At 36.0% G+C, this 12,368-nt stretch overlaps 1 protein-coding gene across 2 annotated transcripts in view; it reads left to right on the forward strand.

Annotated features, from left to right (window-relative positions):
- Nucleotides 1-1,555: 1,555 nt before the first annotated feature.
- LOC132640888 (uncharacterized) overlaps nucleotides 1,556-12,368 on the forward strand; it is a 41,888-nt gene continuing 31,075 nt past the window's right edge. The window contains exons 1-7 of one of the 2 annotated variants that reach the window (XM_060357691.1): nucleotides 1,556-1,703; nucleotides 1,795-2,022; nucleotides 2,826-2,885; nucleotides 2,968-3,060; nucleotides 3,883-4,111; nucleotides 5,929-6,035; nucleotides 8,809-8,871. In XM_060357691.1, the coding sequence (XP_060213674.1) occupies nucleotides 1,698-1,703; nucleotides 1,795-2,022; nucleotides 2,826-2,885; nucleotides 2,968-3,060; nucleotides 3,883-4,111; nucleotides 5,929-6,035; nucleotides 8,809-8,871 (786 nt within the window). In that variant the 5' untranslated portion in view covers nucleotides 1,556-1,697. Of the gene's footprint in view, nucleotides 1,704-1,788; nucleotides 2,023-2,825; nucleotides 2,886-2,967; nucleotides 3,061-3,882; nucleotides 4,112-5,928; nucleotides 6,036-8,808; nucleotides 8,872-12,368 lie in introns of those variants that run through there. The other variant, XM_060357692.1, reaches the window with a different exon arrangement.

The following is a 12,368-nucleotide window of genomic DNA, read 5'->3' on the forward strand; positions in this document are numbered from 1 at the left end:
ATGGTATTTTACTGGCCTAAGATGAAGGTTGATGTGATCAAATATAATGGGTGATGAAATGTGACATTTGCAAGAGAACTAAGAATATAAATATGCACACGCCATGACTTTTGCAACCTCTCCCAATCCCTGATAGATCTTGTGCCAAGATGTTGTGGTCTCAATCATAGTTCAAGATCTTATGAAGTGTTGATGATTGACAAACTCTGTACACGTGACAATCAACATACAAATAAGAGGAACAAAGATATGCAAGAACCAGATCCTTAACAGATCTCCAAAAAGGAACTGGTTAAGCAGGAAACAATGAAGATGAATTGCTGAAAGGAACTAGTCCTTTAGATGAAGAACTGGAAGCTGTTGGAATAAATTGTTTCACACAGACTTGGAGAATGGAATTAAGACGCAATCCAATTATACAAGGAATTGGAGTTCAAGTATGAAAACATTACCATAAATTGAACACGAGGAATTAGCTTGGAGCATAACTACAATCAAAGAGAGAGACATTAGAGTGAGAGTAGAGGCAACACAAAGAGTCTCGAGACTAGGACAACGAAAAAACCTGCTCTTATCACGATTTATCTATAGTTTTATTGAGTTGTAGTAGTTAGGTTCTTGTGGGACCAAGACAAGATCTTGATTACATTCATAGCGAATGTAGTAGATTTTGTTTTGTGTTTGTAAGGGAATTCATTGATTGGATAGAGTCATTGAAAAAGTTATATGAGGGAGCGAGCAATTGATGGAATTATTCAGGAGAGTGGAAGGTACTGTTTGGAACAGTTCCGTAGGTGTACATAGAGTTGTAACCTTAAAACTGCTCGTATTTAGTGGAGTTTGAGAAAATCCTACAAAAGGTAGGTCGTGGGTTTTCCTCCCTTGAGCAAGGAGTTTTCCACGTGAAAATACTTGTGTTGATTTACATATTTCTGCACTTTACCTTATTGTATAACCGCTAAAGACTAGGAAAAAATTAGACCTACTTTAAAACTTGAAGGAACTAAAAATGAGAAAATGGTCCTTTTTTTGACAATAGGTTTAAAATAGTCCCTTAAGTATCACTTGAGCAGTTATCATCCTTTACGTTTGCCACTTAAGTATCACTTGAGCAGTTATCGTCCTTTACATTTGCCAAAAGTGAGCACTTTTCGTTTCTGTTAGATATTTGTCAAACTCTGATTATTAAATCTGAACTAAGGAAATAGAAAATATTTAATGGAAACTCACATTTGGAAGTACAGTTTTTGTACTTTATGTTATTTTTGGTCTATTTCAAAAGTCTTGTGCAACTTTCTGAAATGCAATTTCTGTTATTTTTCGTCTATTTTTTGTGTATGGTGTAGCTTTTTATGTCGAGTTTTCTGGGATATTGACGGTAACTTCTTCTATTAACAGTTTCGGCTAAATTTAACAAACACAATTTAGCAAATATCTGACGGGGACCAAAAAAGCTCACCTTTGAGAAAATTAAGGGATCGAAACTGATCATTTTATACTTAAGGGACTATTTTGAATTTACTACCAAAGACAAGAGACCATTTTTGCCATTTGCTCGCTAAAACTCGTGTAGAGCGGAAAAAGCAACTCGCCTTCTCCAGATAAAGAAAGAATTGACAGAGATTTCTCTGCAGCCATCGATGTGCATTTCATAATTTTAGTGTCTCTGCTCCAATTCAGTTGAACACCAACCAGTCATGGCAGTAAATATTCTTACCGATCTCAGTCTTCTCGATTCGACATTTCAAATCTGATCACAAATTTACTCTAATTTTCGTTTCTCTTTTGATGCAGGATTCGTCGGGGACGACTTTAATGGATCTGATAACATCAGACCCGTCATCAACTTCTTCGACTTCATCAAAGTCGTCGTCGACACCTGCTGCTGCTGCTGCTGCACCACCACCCGCAGTACCGGTTGATCGGAAGAAGAAGGGAACACTTATGCAGATCCAATCTGATACTATTTCTGCTGCTAAAGCTGTTCGTGCTAACATTATGCCTACCAAACAAAAGAAAAAGGTAAATCTCTTACATACTTCTTCTCTTCTCTCCCAATTTCAAGAGTCAATTTGACTACTTTTTACAGCCAATTCTTCTAAAGTCAATATGATGAAATAATACATTTTAAATTGTTAGTCAAAGTTTATAGCTCTTTTCACTCCAAATACAAGGTATCATGGTGCCCCTATTTATTAGATGTTTCTTGAGAATTGGACACTATTAAGAAGTAGTAGTTCTTCAATATAGGGTACAGTTGGAAATTATTGTCTTGAATTCCTATAGTGACAATTATTTTGGGACAATTTTTTGTTGTTGTTGCTAAAACTGCCTTATTCTGGGCGGAGGGAGTATTAAATTACGGGTCTAAATGGACGTTGATTATTCATTTAGCTGACTTTACAGCGCAGTGTAGCGACCTCCAATTCACGTCACACAAACACTGATACATTATAGTCACAGAACTCAAGAGCAACAATTAGTAAATGGAGATAACAGGAAAAGATAATAATCAACTGATAAACATGGGTGCACCACTGTGTATTCCTACTTTCTTGCTTACTTCATTCTCGTGCATAATTGTTCTTCTAAACCTCCGTTGTGCACAATGCACAAGCTTATTAATAGTTCCACCCCTTTGTTGGTGTTATAGAAGGAAAAATGTCCCTTCCAGCTTTTGGGAATTCATATTATAGGACTAGACCTAGCTAACCTAAAAGGTGTACATTTGAAGGCAATGGGAAATTTTGTCTTTGACCAAATGTTGTTTGAATATCTCTGATCTTTAGTGTACCTGATTACATTTGCTTGACTTTTTTGTACAGCCAGTTTCTTATGCACAACTTGCAAGGAGCATCCACGAGCTAGCAGCCACGTCTGATCAAGTACATTAGCTTTCTCACTTTGTACTTTCCACTGGAAAATTCTTTATTAACTTATTCTCTTTTTGTTTGTGATTAATTGCAGAAAAGTTCTCAGAGGCAATTGGTTCATCATGTTTTCCCCAAACTGGCTGTATACAATTCTGTTGATCCTTCTTTAGCACCATCTCTTCTTATGGTATGGCTTACGACCTCCCGTTTCTGCAATTCATTGGCTTTTTCTTCCCAGAGAAAGAAAAAAAATGCTCTAGAAAGAACTTTTAGTTTGCAAGACTTGAGAATAATACCAAAAGAGAGCATATATTGAGCATTTTTGACTTTTATTTACATGAAATGGTTCAATAGCTGAGCTGATGGTATGTATCTAGAGCTTGAACGCTAAACATGTCTTGAAAATTTTGGCTATCTGGCGCAAAAGTACATTTTGACAACTTATTTGTCTTGTTTGTTCTTTAGCATTGCCTTTGATACAAGCAGGTATGCATAAATTTAGCCCAAAAATTTGTCTGTTGTCTGTGGTGAGGGATTTGGTAGTTGCAGGAGTTTTCCACTCTGAAGATGTTATTTTCCTTTTATTTGGAGAAGATTGTAGATTATTCTACTCAAGGAAAGAAGTGATTTATTTTGTTAAAAATATCTTAAGCTTCCTTAAGCAGACTTTGGATCAGTGAAAGTTGTTTTATGGTCATATGCCAGAGGTGACTCCGCCTGTGTGAGCTCGCTCACATTGCCGGTCCCAAGCCCGGATAAAGGAGGAGGGTTGCCGAGGGTCAATCGGAAACAGCCTCCCTACCCAGGTAGGGGTAAGGCTGCGTACATCTTACCCTCCCCAGACCCCACTATTGTGGGATTACACTGGGTAGTGACCAAGACCATGCCAGAGGTGACCTTCTGTTTGTTTTCCTTGTATTACATTATGCTGGACTGAATGACTTATTATATTTCTGTTAAGCTTTATGAAAAATTTGCCCACTCTTCTCTTTCTTTTATTACATCACAGCTTGATCAACAGTGTGAGGATCGGACTGTTCTACGTTATGTCTATTATTACCTGGCCCGAATTCTCTCAGACAGTGGTTCGCAAGGTGTAAGTTCAGGTGGTGGGATTCCTACACCAAACTGGGATGCTTTAGCTGATATTGATGCAGGTGGAGGGGTGACAAGAGCTGACGTGGTACCTAGAATAGTAGATCGGTTAACATCAGAGGCCTTAAATGAAGATGTTGAATGTAAAGTCTACTACTATTGTTCACTTCTTTTTAGTTGCAATTCTAATTATAGCTCTTTTTTTAAACAATAATCATATCAATATTTCTTATTTTTTTTGACGAAGTAATACAATTTTATGAATGAAGGGTGTAGAAACACCTGTATACAAGTACTATACCAAAAAGGAATAACTTATAAATGACATGGGGTTCTAAAAAAGTCACCCAATCTTCTCTACAAATAGGATTCACGTGGTGTACTAAAAAGCGATAAGGGATAAGAGGCTACTCCTCAATTGCGCAAATCATTCTCTACTCCTTCTAAAGCTCTCCTATTTCTCTCCCTCCAAACAATCATAAGGGCTAGACCACATCCTCCCTCTTCTAATGGTCCTGCCTATCCCATCCAAAGTTGGAATTGATAAACCACCCTATTTCTTCCTTTTTTTGGGGGGATAAAATAGGATGCAACAACCTGAGATGTAAGATGCAACATTTTTTCTCGATGTTTGACCAACTGATTCTTTTAGCTTGTTGCATTGCTTGAATGCAACCTTTTCAATCCTCCTCAAGATTATTTATAGGTGAAGAAGGAATTCTTGTAATCTGAATACGCACCCACCAGAAACATAGTTGCTCTGCTGTCAGCTTGATCTCAAAATTTTTGCCATGTACTTTAATTTGTCTATGACATTATTTTCTTTGAATTTTGCTGCTATTATAGCAGATCTATATTGGGGCCAAAAGTGGTGTGGAGGTTTGGTGCTAAAGGATGAATTTCTGGTGTTGTGTAGAGTCTCTTGTCAAAGGGAGACGTCCGTTCAGCAAGTTAGGGGGACAAAAGGGGATGGGACTTTTTGGGTTTTGAGATTCAGGAGGGATTTCCAGGATTGGGAGGTGGCTGAGTTTCAGAGATTGCTAGCCGTACTTCATAAGCAATGCGAGCCAGTTAATAGACCCGATGCTTTGTGCGGGGAGGTGGGGAGTAACAAATTGTTCTCTGTCGAGTCTTTCTACGAAAAGTTGCTAGTTAGGTCGGAAGATAGTTTTCCTTTTGATTCGGTGTGGATTCCTAGGATGCCGAGGAAGGTGTGCTTCTTCACTTGGTTAGCTGCTAGAGGGGTGATTTTGATGGCAGAGAATCTTAGGAAACGGAATGTTGTCTGCATTAGTTGGTGTTTCCTTTGTAAGGAGGCAGGTGAGGACGTAGATCACATTTTGTTGCATTGCAATCTAGCAACAAGGTTATGGTGGGATATCTTTAGATGGTTCGGCCTTTCATGGGTGATGCCAATATCCGTGTAAGAGTTGATGTTCAGTTGGAAAACTGGAGCTAGGAGTAGAAGGCAAAAGGCTTGGAATGTTACTCCTCTTGCTTTAATGTGGGTCATTTGGAGAGAGAGAAATAGGAGAGCTTTTGAAGGGACGGAGATGTGCTTTGCTCAACTGAGCAGTAGCCTTCGTTCCCTTGTTTTCTTTTGGTGCACCCATGTAGTTCCTAGTTGTATAGAGGATTGGGTGTCTTTTGGAGAGAACCATATTTTGTAGGTTTCTCCTTTTTTGGTTATATCTCTTGTATATGGCTTTGTTATGATTAATGAAATACTTTACTTGATTAAAAAAATAAATAACAGATCTATAAGTAAGTTATGAACCAACTCATTCTCTAAGATCTGCTGGGTTGACAGGAATCTCAGACATGATGTTGTTAACTTCTATATATCATTCTTAGGGCCACTGCAAGCAGAGCTTGTTTATTAATTAGTTAAATTTGTTTCATATGGTTGCCTTTTTGTCTAACTGGATGATGTTGGTGATGCTCCTTTGTCTTTTTGAAGTTCATGCACGGCGTCTTCAAGCTCTAAAGGCTCTTACATACGCACCTTCTAGCAGCCCTGAGATATCACAGAAGTTGTATGAAATCGTGTTTGGCATTCTAGATAAGGTTTGTCCACAAATCTTACTTATCATCTGCATCTTTTCACATTTGCATTGAAAAATCCCTCCGTGTACAGACATCTTTTGACATTTGGATTGAAAATATCCCTCCCTTTGTACATCTAGCTTCTCTTTTTTGATGAATACTGGTAGCTTCTCTTAAACATACTATTTTATATGATTTCACATTTTCATTATTAACGTGGGTGAGGCTGATCTGGTACATTTTAGCATATATGCTTTATTGTCTCCAATTTGTTCCTGCCCTCTTTTTCCTGATAAGTAAGTACAACTTATTGTTCCCTGTTGTCTCTTTCCTTCTCGTAAAGGAGTAGGGGGAATGGTTCACTGTTTAGTGCTGGAAGTAATTGAGATGTTTTACATACTCCCTCAGTCCCAATTTATGTGGCACCATGTGACTAGGCACAGAGCTTAAGAAAGAAAGGAAGACTTTTGAAATTTATGGTCCAAAACAAGATGTTAGATACTTGTGTGGCTGTAAATCATCTCAAAAAGTTAAATGGTTTCAAAATATAGAAAAGTGACATTCTTTTTGGGACAGACTAAAAAGGGAAGTGTGCCACATAAATTGGGATAGATGGAGTAATTAAATTAAACACATCAAGATCAGATTATACGGTATTCAGCCGTATTTTTGTTATTTACCTGAAGGGATAAAGGCATGCTGCAAAATGCAGTTTGAAGTAACATTTCAGTTTCTGCAGGAGGTGTCTATATTTACTTTCCACTAATTGCTAACCTGAAAAATCGATTTATCAAAAAAATATTATTAACATAATAGAAGGCTAACGACAGAGATTGTCCAAAGAAAATTATTCAAAACATTCAATCTCTATCAAGAGATATTAATCATTACACAGTTGTTTTTGAGCCATCAAACAGAGGTGATTTTGTATGCATTACTGATTGCTATTAAGAAGGGGAGCCTTGGCGTAACTGGTAAAGTTGCTGCCATGTGACCAGGAGGTCACGGGTTCGAGCCGTGGAAACAGCCTCTTGCAGAAATGCAAGGTAAGGCTGCGTACAATAGACCCTTGTGGTCCGGCCCTTCCCCGGACCCCGCGCATAGCGGGAGCTTAGTGCACCGGGCTGCCCTTTTTTTTTTTTACTGATTGCTATTAACCCACAGATCGTTACTTCCTCCGTCTCATTTTATATGATGAGATTAAACCGGATACATAGTTTAAGATGGTAATTTGACTTATATATATTGGCGGCAACATAATAAAATATTAAAGTAATGGCTGAATATTAGTTTAATAGAGATAACATCACATCAATGTTTCAAAATTTGAACAGTTTCATGAATTTGAATTCTTGAAACTGGTAAAAGTTGTATAAAAATGCCATGATGTCAAATTCTGAGATGTCCAAAATGGGAAGTCGTATAGTAGTTATTGGAGATTCTATTATGTGTTGAAGTTCAAAATGCTAATTCTTAGGATAGTAGCTGAAATTGGATTTGCTAAGAGCAGGTGTTACCCATTTTTTGGTCCTAGTTTTGCCAATACAATCCAGATTCCTCATAGTGAAGCTACTCCAATTTTTTTGCATAATTTCCAGCTTATATCTACACCCACTCTTTTGTTTGTGGACTCAGATGCTTAGGACTTAGGAGAATCTGTTTTTCTTTCTCTTTTGGCAAATTCTGTTGACCATAAATATTTGAACTCCCTACCTGTCAACATTCTTATCTTCTCTAGTGATGGCAATAACTTGACCTCCTGTGTCAACCTAAGTGCTTTGGAACTCTTCACACTTCTTAATAATCCTAAACTCCTAATGCTTTTTTTTTTCAATCATTCTTAAATTTCTATGTTTTCGACTTTGTGAATATGATTTACTTGTTGGTGAAGTATAACTGAACTCTTTTGGTTTATCCAAAAAATATTAAGAAATGATGATTATGATTTACTTGTGGACTTGGCTAACTAGAGTCCTAACAGAGAGATATTAACAACTAAGAGGCTTTGGAAGGTCTCCTAATAAAAATAATCTTTTTGCCAGATAGAGGCTACTTTATCTCATTCCGTGGTTGCGGCTTATTAGAATATTTCTATCATGAGAACACATAGTACCTCTATACCAAAAGTTTAAGTAGTAGGTATATTTTTCAAAAGAGGTCTTCCGAATATTCGAAACTATGTTTGTTAATTATGCTAGACAATTCATAAGTACGATTTCTTTTTGACTCAAATAAATACTACTCCTTCCATCTCAATTTATGTGACACTCTTTCCTTTTTAGTCAGTCTCAAAAAGAATTGATACCTTTTTATATTTAGTAACAATTTAACTTTAAACTTCTGACTGTTAATGTGCTGATTTTTTTGACAATGTTAACATTTCTATATATTAATAGGTATACTATGCCATAACTGTATAGTCCCCAAGTAGACAATTACAAAAGTAGGATCATTCTAGCTATGTTTCTTTTATGAATTGCCTAGAACATCAAAAATATCTTCTGTTTCCCTAAACATTCCTGTTTACAGATTTATAGCCACACAAATATCTATGACTTATTTTAGACTACAAGTTTCAAAAGTCTTACTTTCATTCTTTAACTCCGTGCCCGGTCAAACACAATCACATAAATTGGGGTTGGAGGGAGTATTTATTAGATAAACTACTAGAAATGTTTTTCTTGAATAGCTTTCTTTTTGGATGTGGTTCTTTAATAACTTTATTACTTCAAATCATTGAAAAGACCGGCTTTACTGAACTGCAAATTGTTTGTTTATGTCTCACAATTGTTAGGTTGCTGATACGCCACAGAAACGCAAGAAGGGCATCCTTGGGACCAAAGGAGGTGATAAGGAGGTACTTTTGTCAAATTACAGTAATCTTTTTGTCTGCAAATTTAGATTCTTTCATCAGGTATTGAATTACAATATTAAAAACCGCATGATAGTAGGAGAATTTTCCAACCAACAGGAACATAATGTTAGCTTGAGGACGTGTATCCACCCTCTCTTAAGATATTTCTATTGTAACCAACTGCAATTTTTATTTGATATATTATTTTCACAGAATTTCTACTATATTAGAAGAGTGGGTTGGATCGTCGTCCACCCACTCTTCTAATATAGTTAAAATAATAATAAAAAAATTAAGGTGGGGCCCACTCTTCTACAATATAATAGTAGAAAAAAAATTAAGGTGGGGTCCACGTGAACAATTAGGAGAAAATTGCAAAAAAAATAAAAATTAAGGTGGGGTCCATGTGAAGAAGTAGGAGACAATTGCAAAAATAAAAAAATAAAAAAATAGGACATTTAAATAATGATAATAAGTTCAGAAAATGGTAAAGGTACGCTTAGAGAAAATTTAAAGAAGAGAAATTCATGAAAAAAGAAATAATGATTTAAATTGAACACAAAAACCGCTAAAGAAGTCATAAAACCAAAAGATTTAAAACTTATACCTTTGGGTATAAGTTTGGACACATACGTCTCACACAAATAAGGAGGAATAGCATCAAGAAGACGAAATATAAACGGTCAAGAAACGAATACACATATTTTCTTAAAATGATGAAGTTGGTCTATACTTAAAAATTTAAGACTGCAAAAGCGCTTTTTCAGTGTTGTTGAATAGAAAGAGATGATGGCATGAAACTCGGTAGGAGAAGGTGTATTTCAAATCTTTCAATTGGAGAACCAAACCATGAAAGTCATATATGAGAGAAGCGGTCTAAGTAAAATAATTTATTGATATTTTCAATTAATTGAATTATAATACTTTCTATAATAAAAATTGCATAATTATATTACTAAAAGGTACTCTTTCTGTCCTAATTTATGTGACATAGTTTGAATAGACACGAAGTTTAAAAAAGAAAGGAAAGATCTTTGAAACTTGTGGTCTAAAACAAGTCATAGATATTTGCGTGGATTCAAATCATTTCATTAAAGCTAAAAGGGGAAGCTTTAAGTTAAATGATTTCTAAACATAGAAATATATCATTCTTTTTAAGACAGACTAAAAAGAAAAGTGTGGTACTATTTTTTGTGTTGGGCCCGTGCTTTCATCATCTAGTATCCAATAAGAGTTGGTAATATGTCCTTCATGATCTTTCCGTTAGACTTGGAATTCTAAAATGCTGATAATTGGAAACTACATCTTTACTTAGCCATATGCTAGGATAGGATAATACCGAAGTATCTAGACCAAGGGATGTATCTTGTAGGAGATGGTTAAGAAATAAAAATTCTATATTTCGTTTGAACCACAAAAAATAAAGTAGAATCCTACATTGTTTTGTCTGATCCATTCCATCACTAATGATAAAGTTACTATTATAGTTTGGGTAATGATTAGGATGTAGCTATCAAATCATGCCTCGTATAAAATTCTCCAATTTTGTATGCATCTTGTATGCCGGAGTTTCCTCTTTAACTTTAGTAAAATACTTGGCCAAAACGAAAGAAAAGAAAAGAAAAAAGATGAGGATATAACCCGCGAGGGTGGCTGAGTTGGTTCAGCGAGTGGTTTCCTACATGGGATACCGGGGATCGATTCCAACCTTCTCAGTCTGAGCTCATTGCATGGGGCTTGCCTAGTGCGGTTTACATCTCCTGTGTGGTTTGTAGGCTATTGCACTAGGAGCAGGTTTTAGCTGCGGGTTCCCTAGTTTACAAAAAGAAAAGATTAGGATATATATATACACACACACATTATGTATATGTATGTATGTATGTATGTATGTGAGAGATACTCTGTTACCATTCTCAAAAAAAAAATGTATATAAGAGATACTCAAATACCTCATGTTTGTCCTAAAAGCTTCACATAACAAACACATTGGACATTAATAATGGCAGCAACTGCGATGTTAAAAGTAAACATAGAGCATATGATCTTGCGGATGAAGTGTTTGTTGAACTTATAATTTGTAAAGTACATTCTAATTTTTTTGAGAAATTGCAATTAGTTGAGTTAATGAACTTTTAAAAGTATAGTGAATATCAAGAACTTTGGACTTATAAGTCTAACGGGAAGCATCAAGGTGCACTTTTTAAACTTGAAGATGATCGATATCAAAGTGCAAATATCCTAAAAGTTCTTGTGGAATGTAACCAAATATTGAATATGACTTTGATTTCAATTAAGTTAGTTGATTATGGAATTAAAAGTGAGATTATTATGCAAGTTAGTCTTTTAGAAGGCCTACTGCCATGTAAATTAGGTTTGTCTCCACTACTTTATTAAAATAAAATATTTGAACTTTTAGATATGACGGTTCAGACAATTCAACTGCATTAAGTTCTATGCACTCGTAAAGTGGTGATACTCATAAGCAAGTGAACGCAAGCCATATTTCGGGCATATAATGATTCCGTGAGATTCTGAAACAACATTCCGGTTTAGCCTTGTAGATCTATCTGTTCTATAATCTTTAGCTTTAGGTCTATGGTCTTCTAGTGTTTACAAACTTTTTCTAGACTAATTTCACTATCACCTAAATGTAGTTGCGGAACGAGTAGACTCTTTGGTCCTTTTTTGTGTAACTAAGCAGCTAGCCTTGCTTTAAGTGGTTCTGATATAAGTTGAAGAATGGAGTGCTCAGGGATGGGACTTAACTTTTAGAAGATTTTTGAATGACTGGGAGGTGGAAAGGGTAGTTAGTCTGTTGAATAGGATTGGTAATTTTCATGGCACTACTACCTCTGATGCAGACACTTTGAGATGGAGACACAATATTGATGGGCAATTCACTGTAAACAGGGTTTACAAAAAGGAGGACATGGTGCAGAATGGGGTGCAGTCAAAATTTTGGATCAAAATATGGAAGTGTCCAGCCCCAACCAAGGTGAAATGTTTCACTTGGCTGGTGGCAAAGAGAGCTTGTTTAACACATGAAGTATTGAGGAGAAAGGGACGCATCATAGTTTCCAGATGTTATCTTTGCAATGAAACAAATGAAACCAACAACCATCTTTTTCTTCACTGCAAATTCACAGCACAACTTTGGTCTTTGTTCTTGAACCCGACGGAGACTAACTGGACTATGCCTGAGCATATTGCAGATTTACTAAGTTGTTGGATGAGAAGAGGAGGCAGCAAGAGCCAGAAAAAATGGTGGAGGATGATCCCTCATTGTATTTGGTGAACTATTTGGAAAGAAAGGAATGAAAGGTGTTTTGAAGATAGATCCAATTCCATTCAGAAAGTCAAATGGAATTGTATAGTATCTTTCTACTTTTGGTGTAAAGAAGTAGGATTAGAAGATATAGATCAGTTTGTAGATTTATTAAGATCAATGTAAGTATTTCTTTCTCTTTCTGTCTTCATTTTAACTCTTTTTGGTGGTCTCC

The sequence above is a fragment of the Lycium barbarum genome, chromosome 5 (genome assembly GCF_019175385.1).
Source record: "Lycium barbarum isolate Lr01 chromosome 5, ASM1917538v2, whole genome shotgun sequence".
NCBI classification, from domain to species: domain Eukaryota; kingdom Viridiplantae; phylum Streptophyta; class Magnoliopsida; order Solanales; family Solanaceae; genus Lycium; species Lycium barbarum.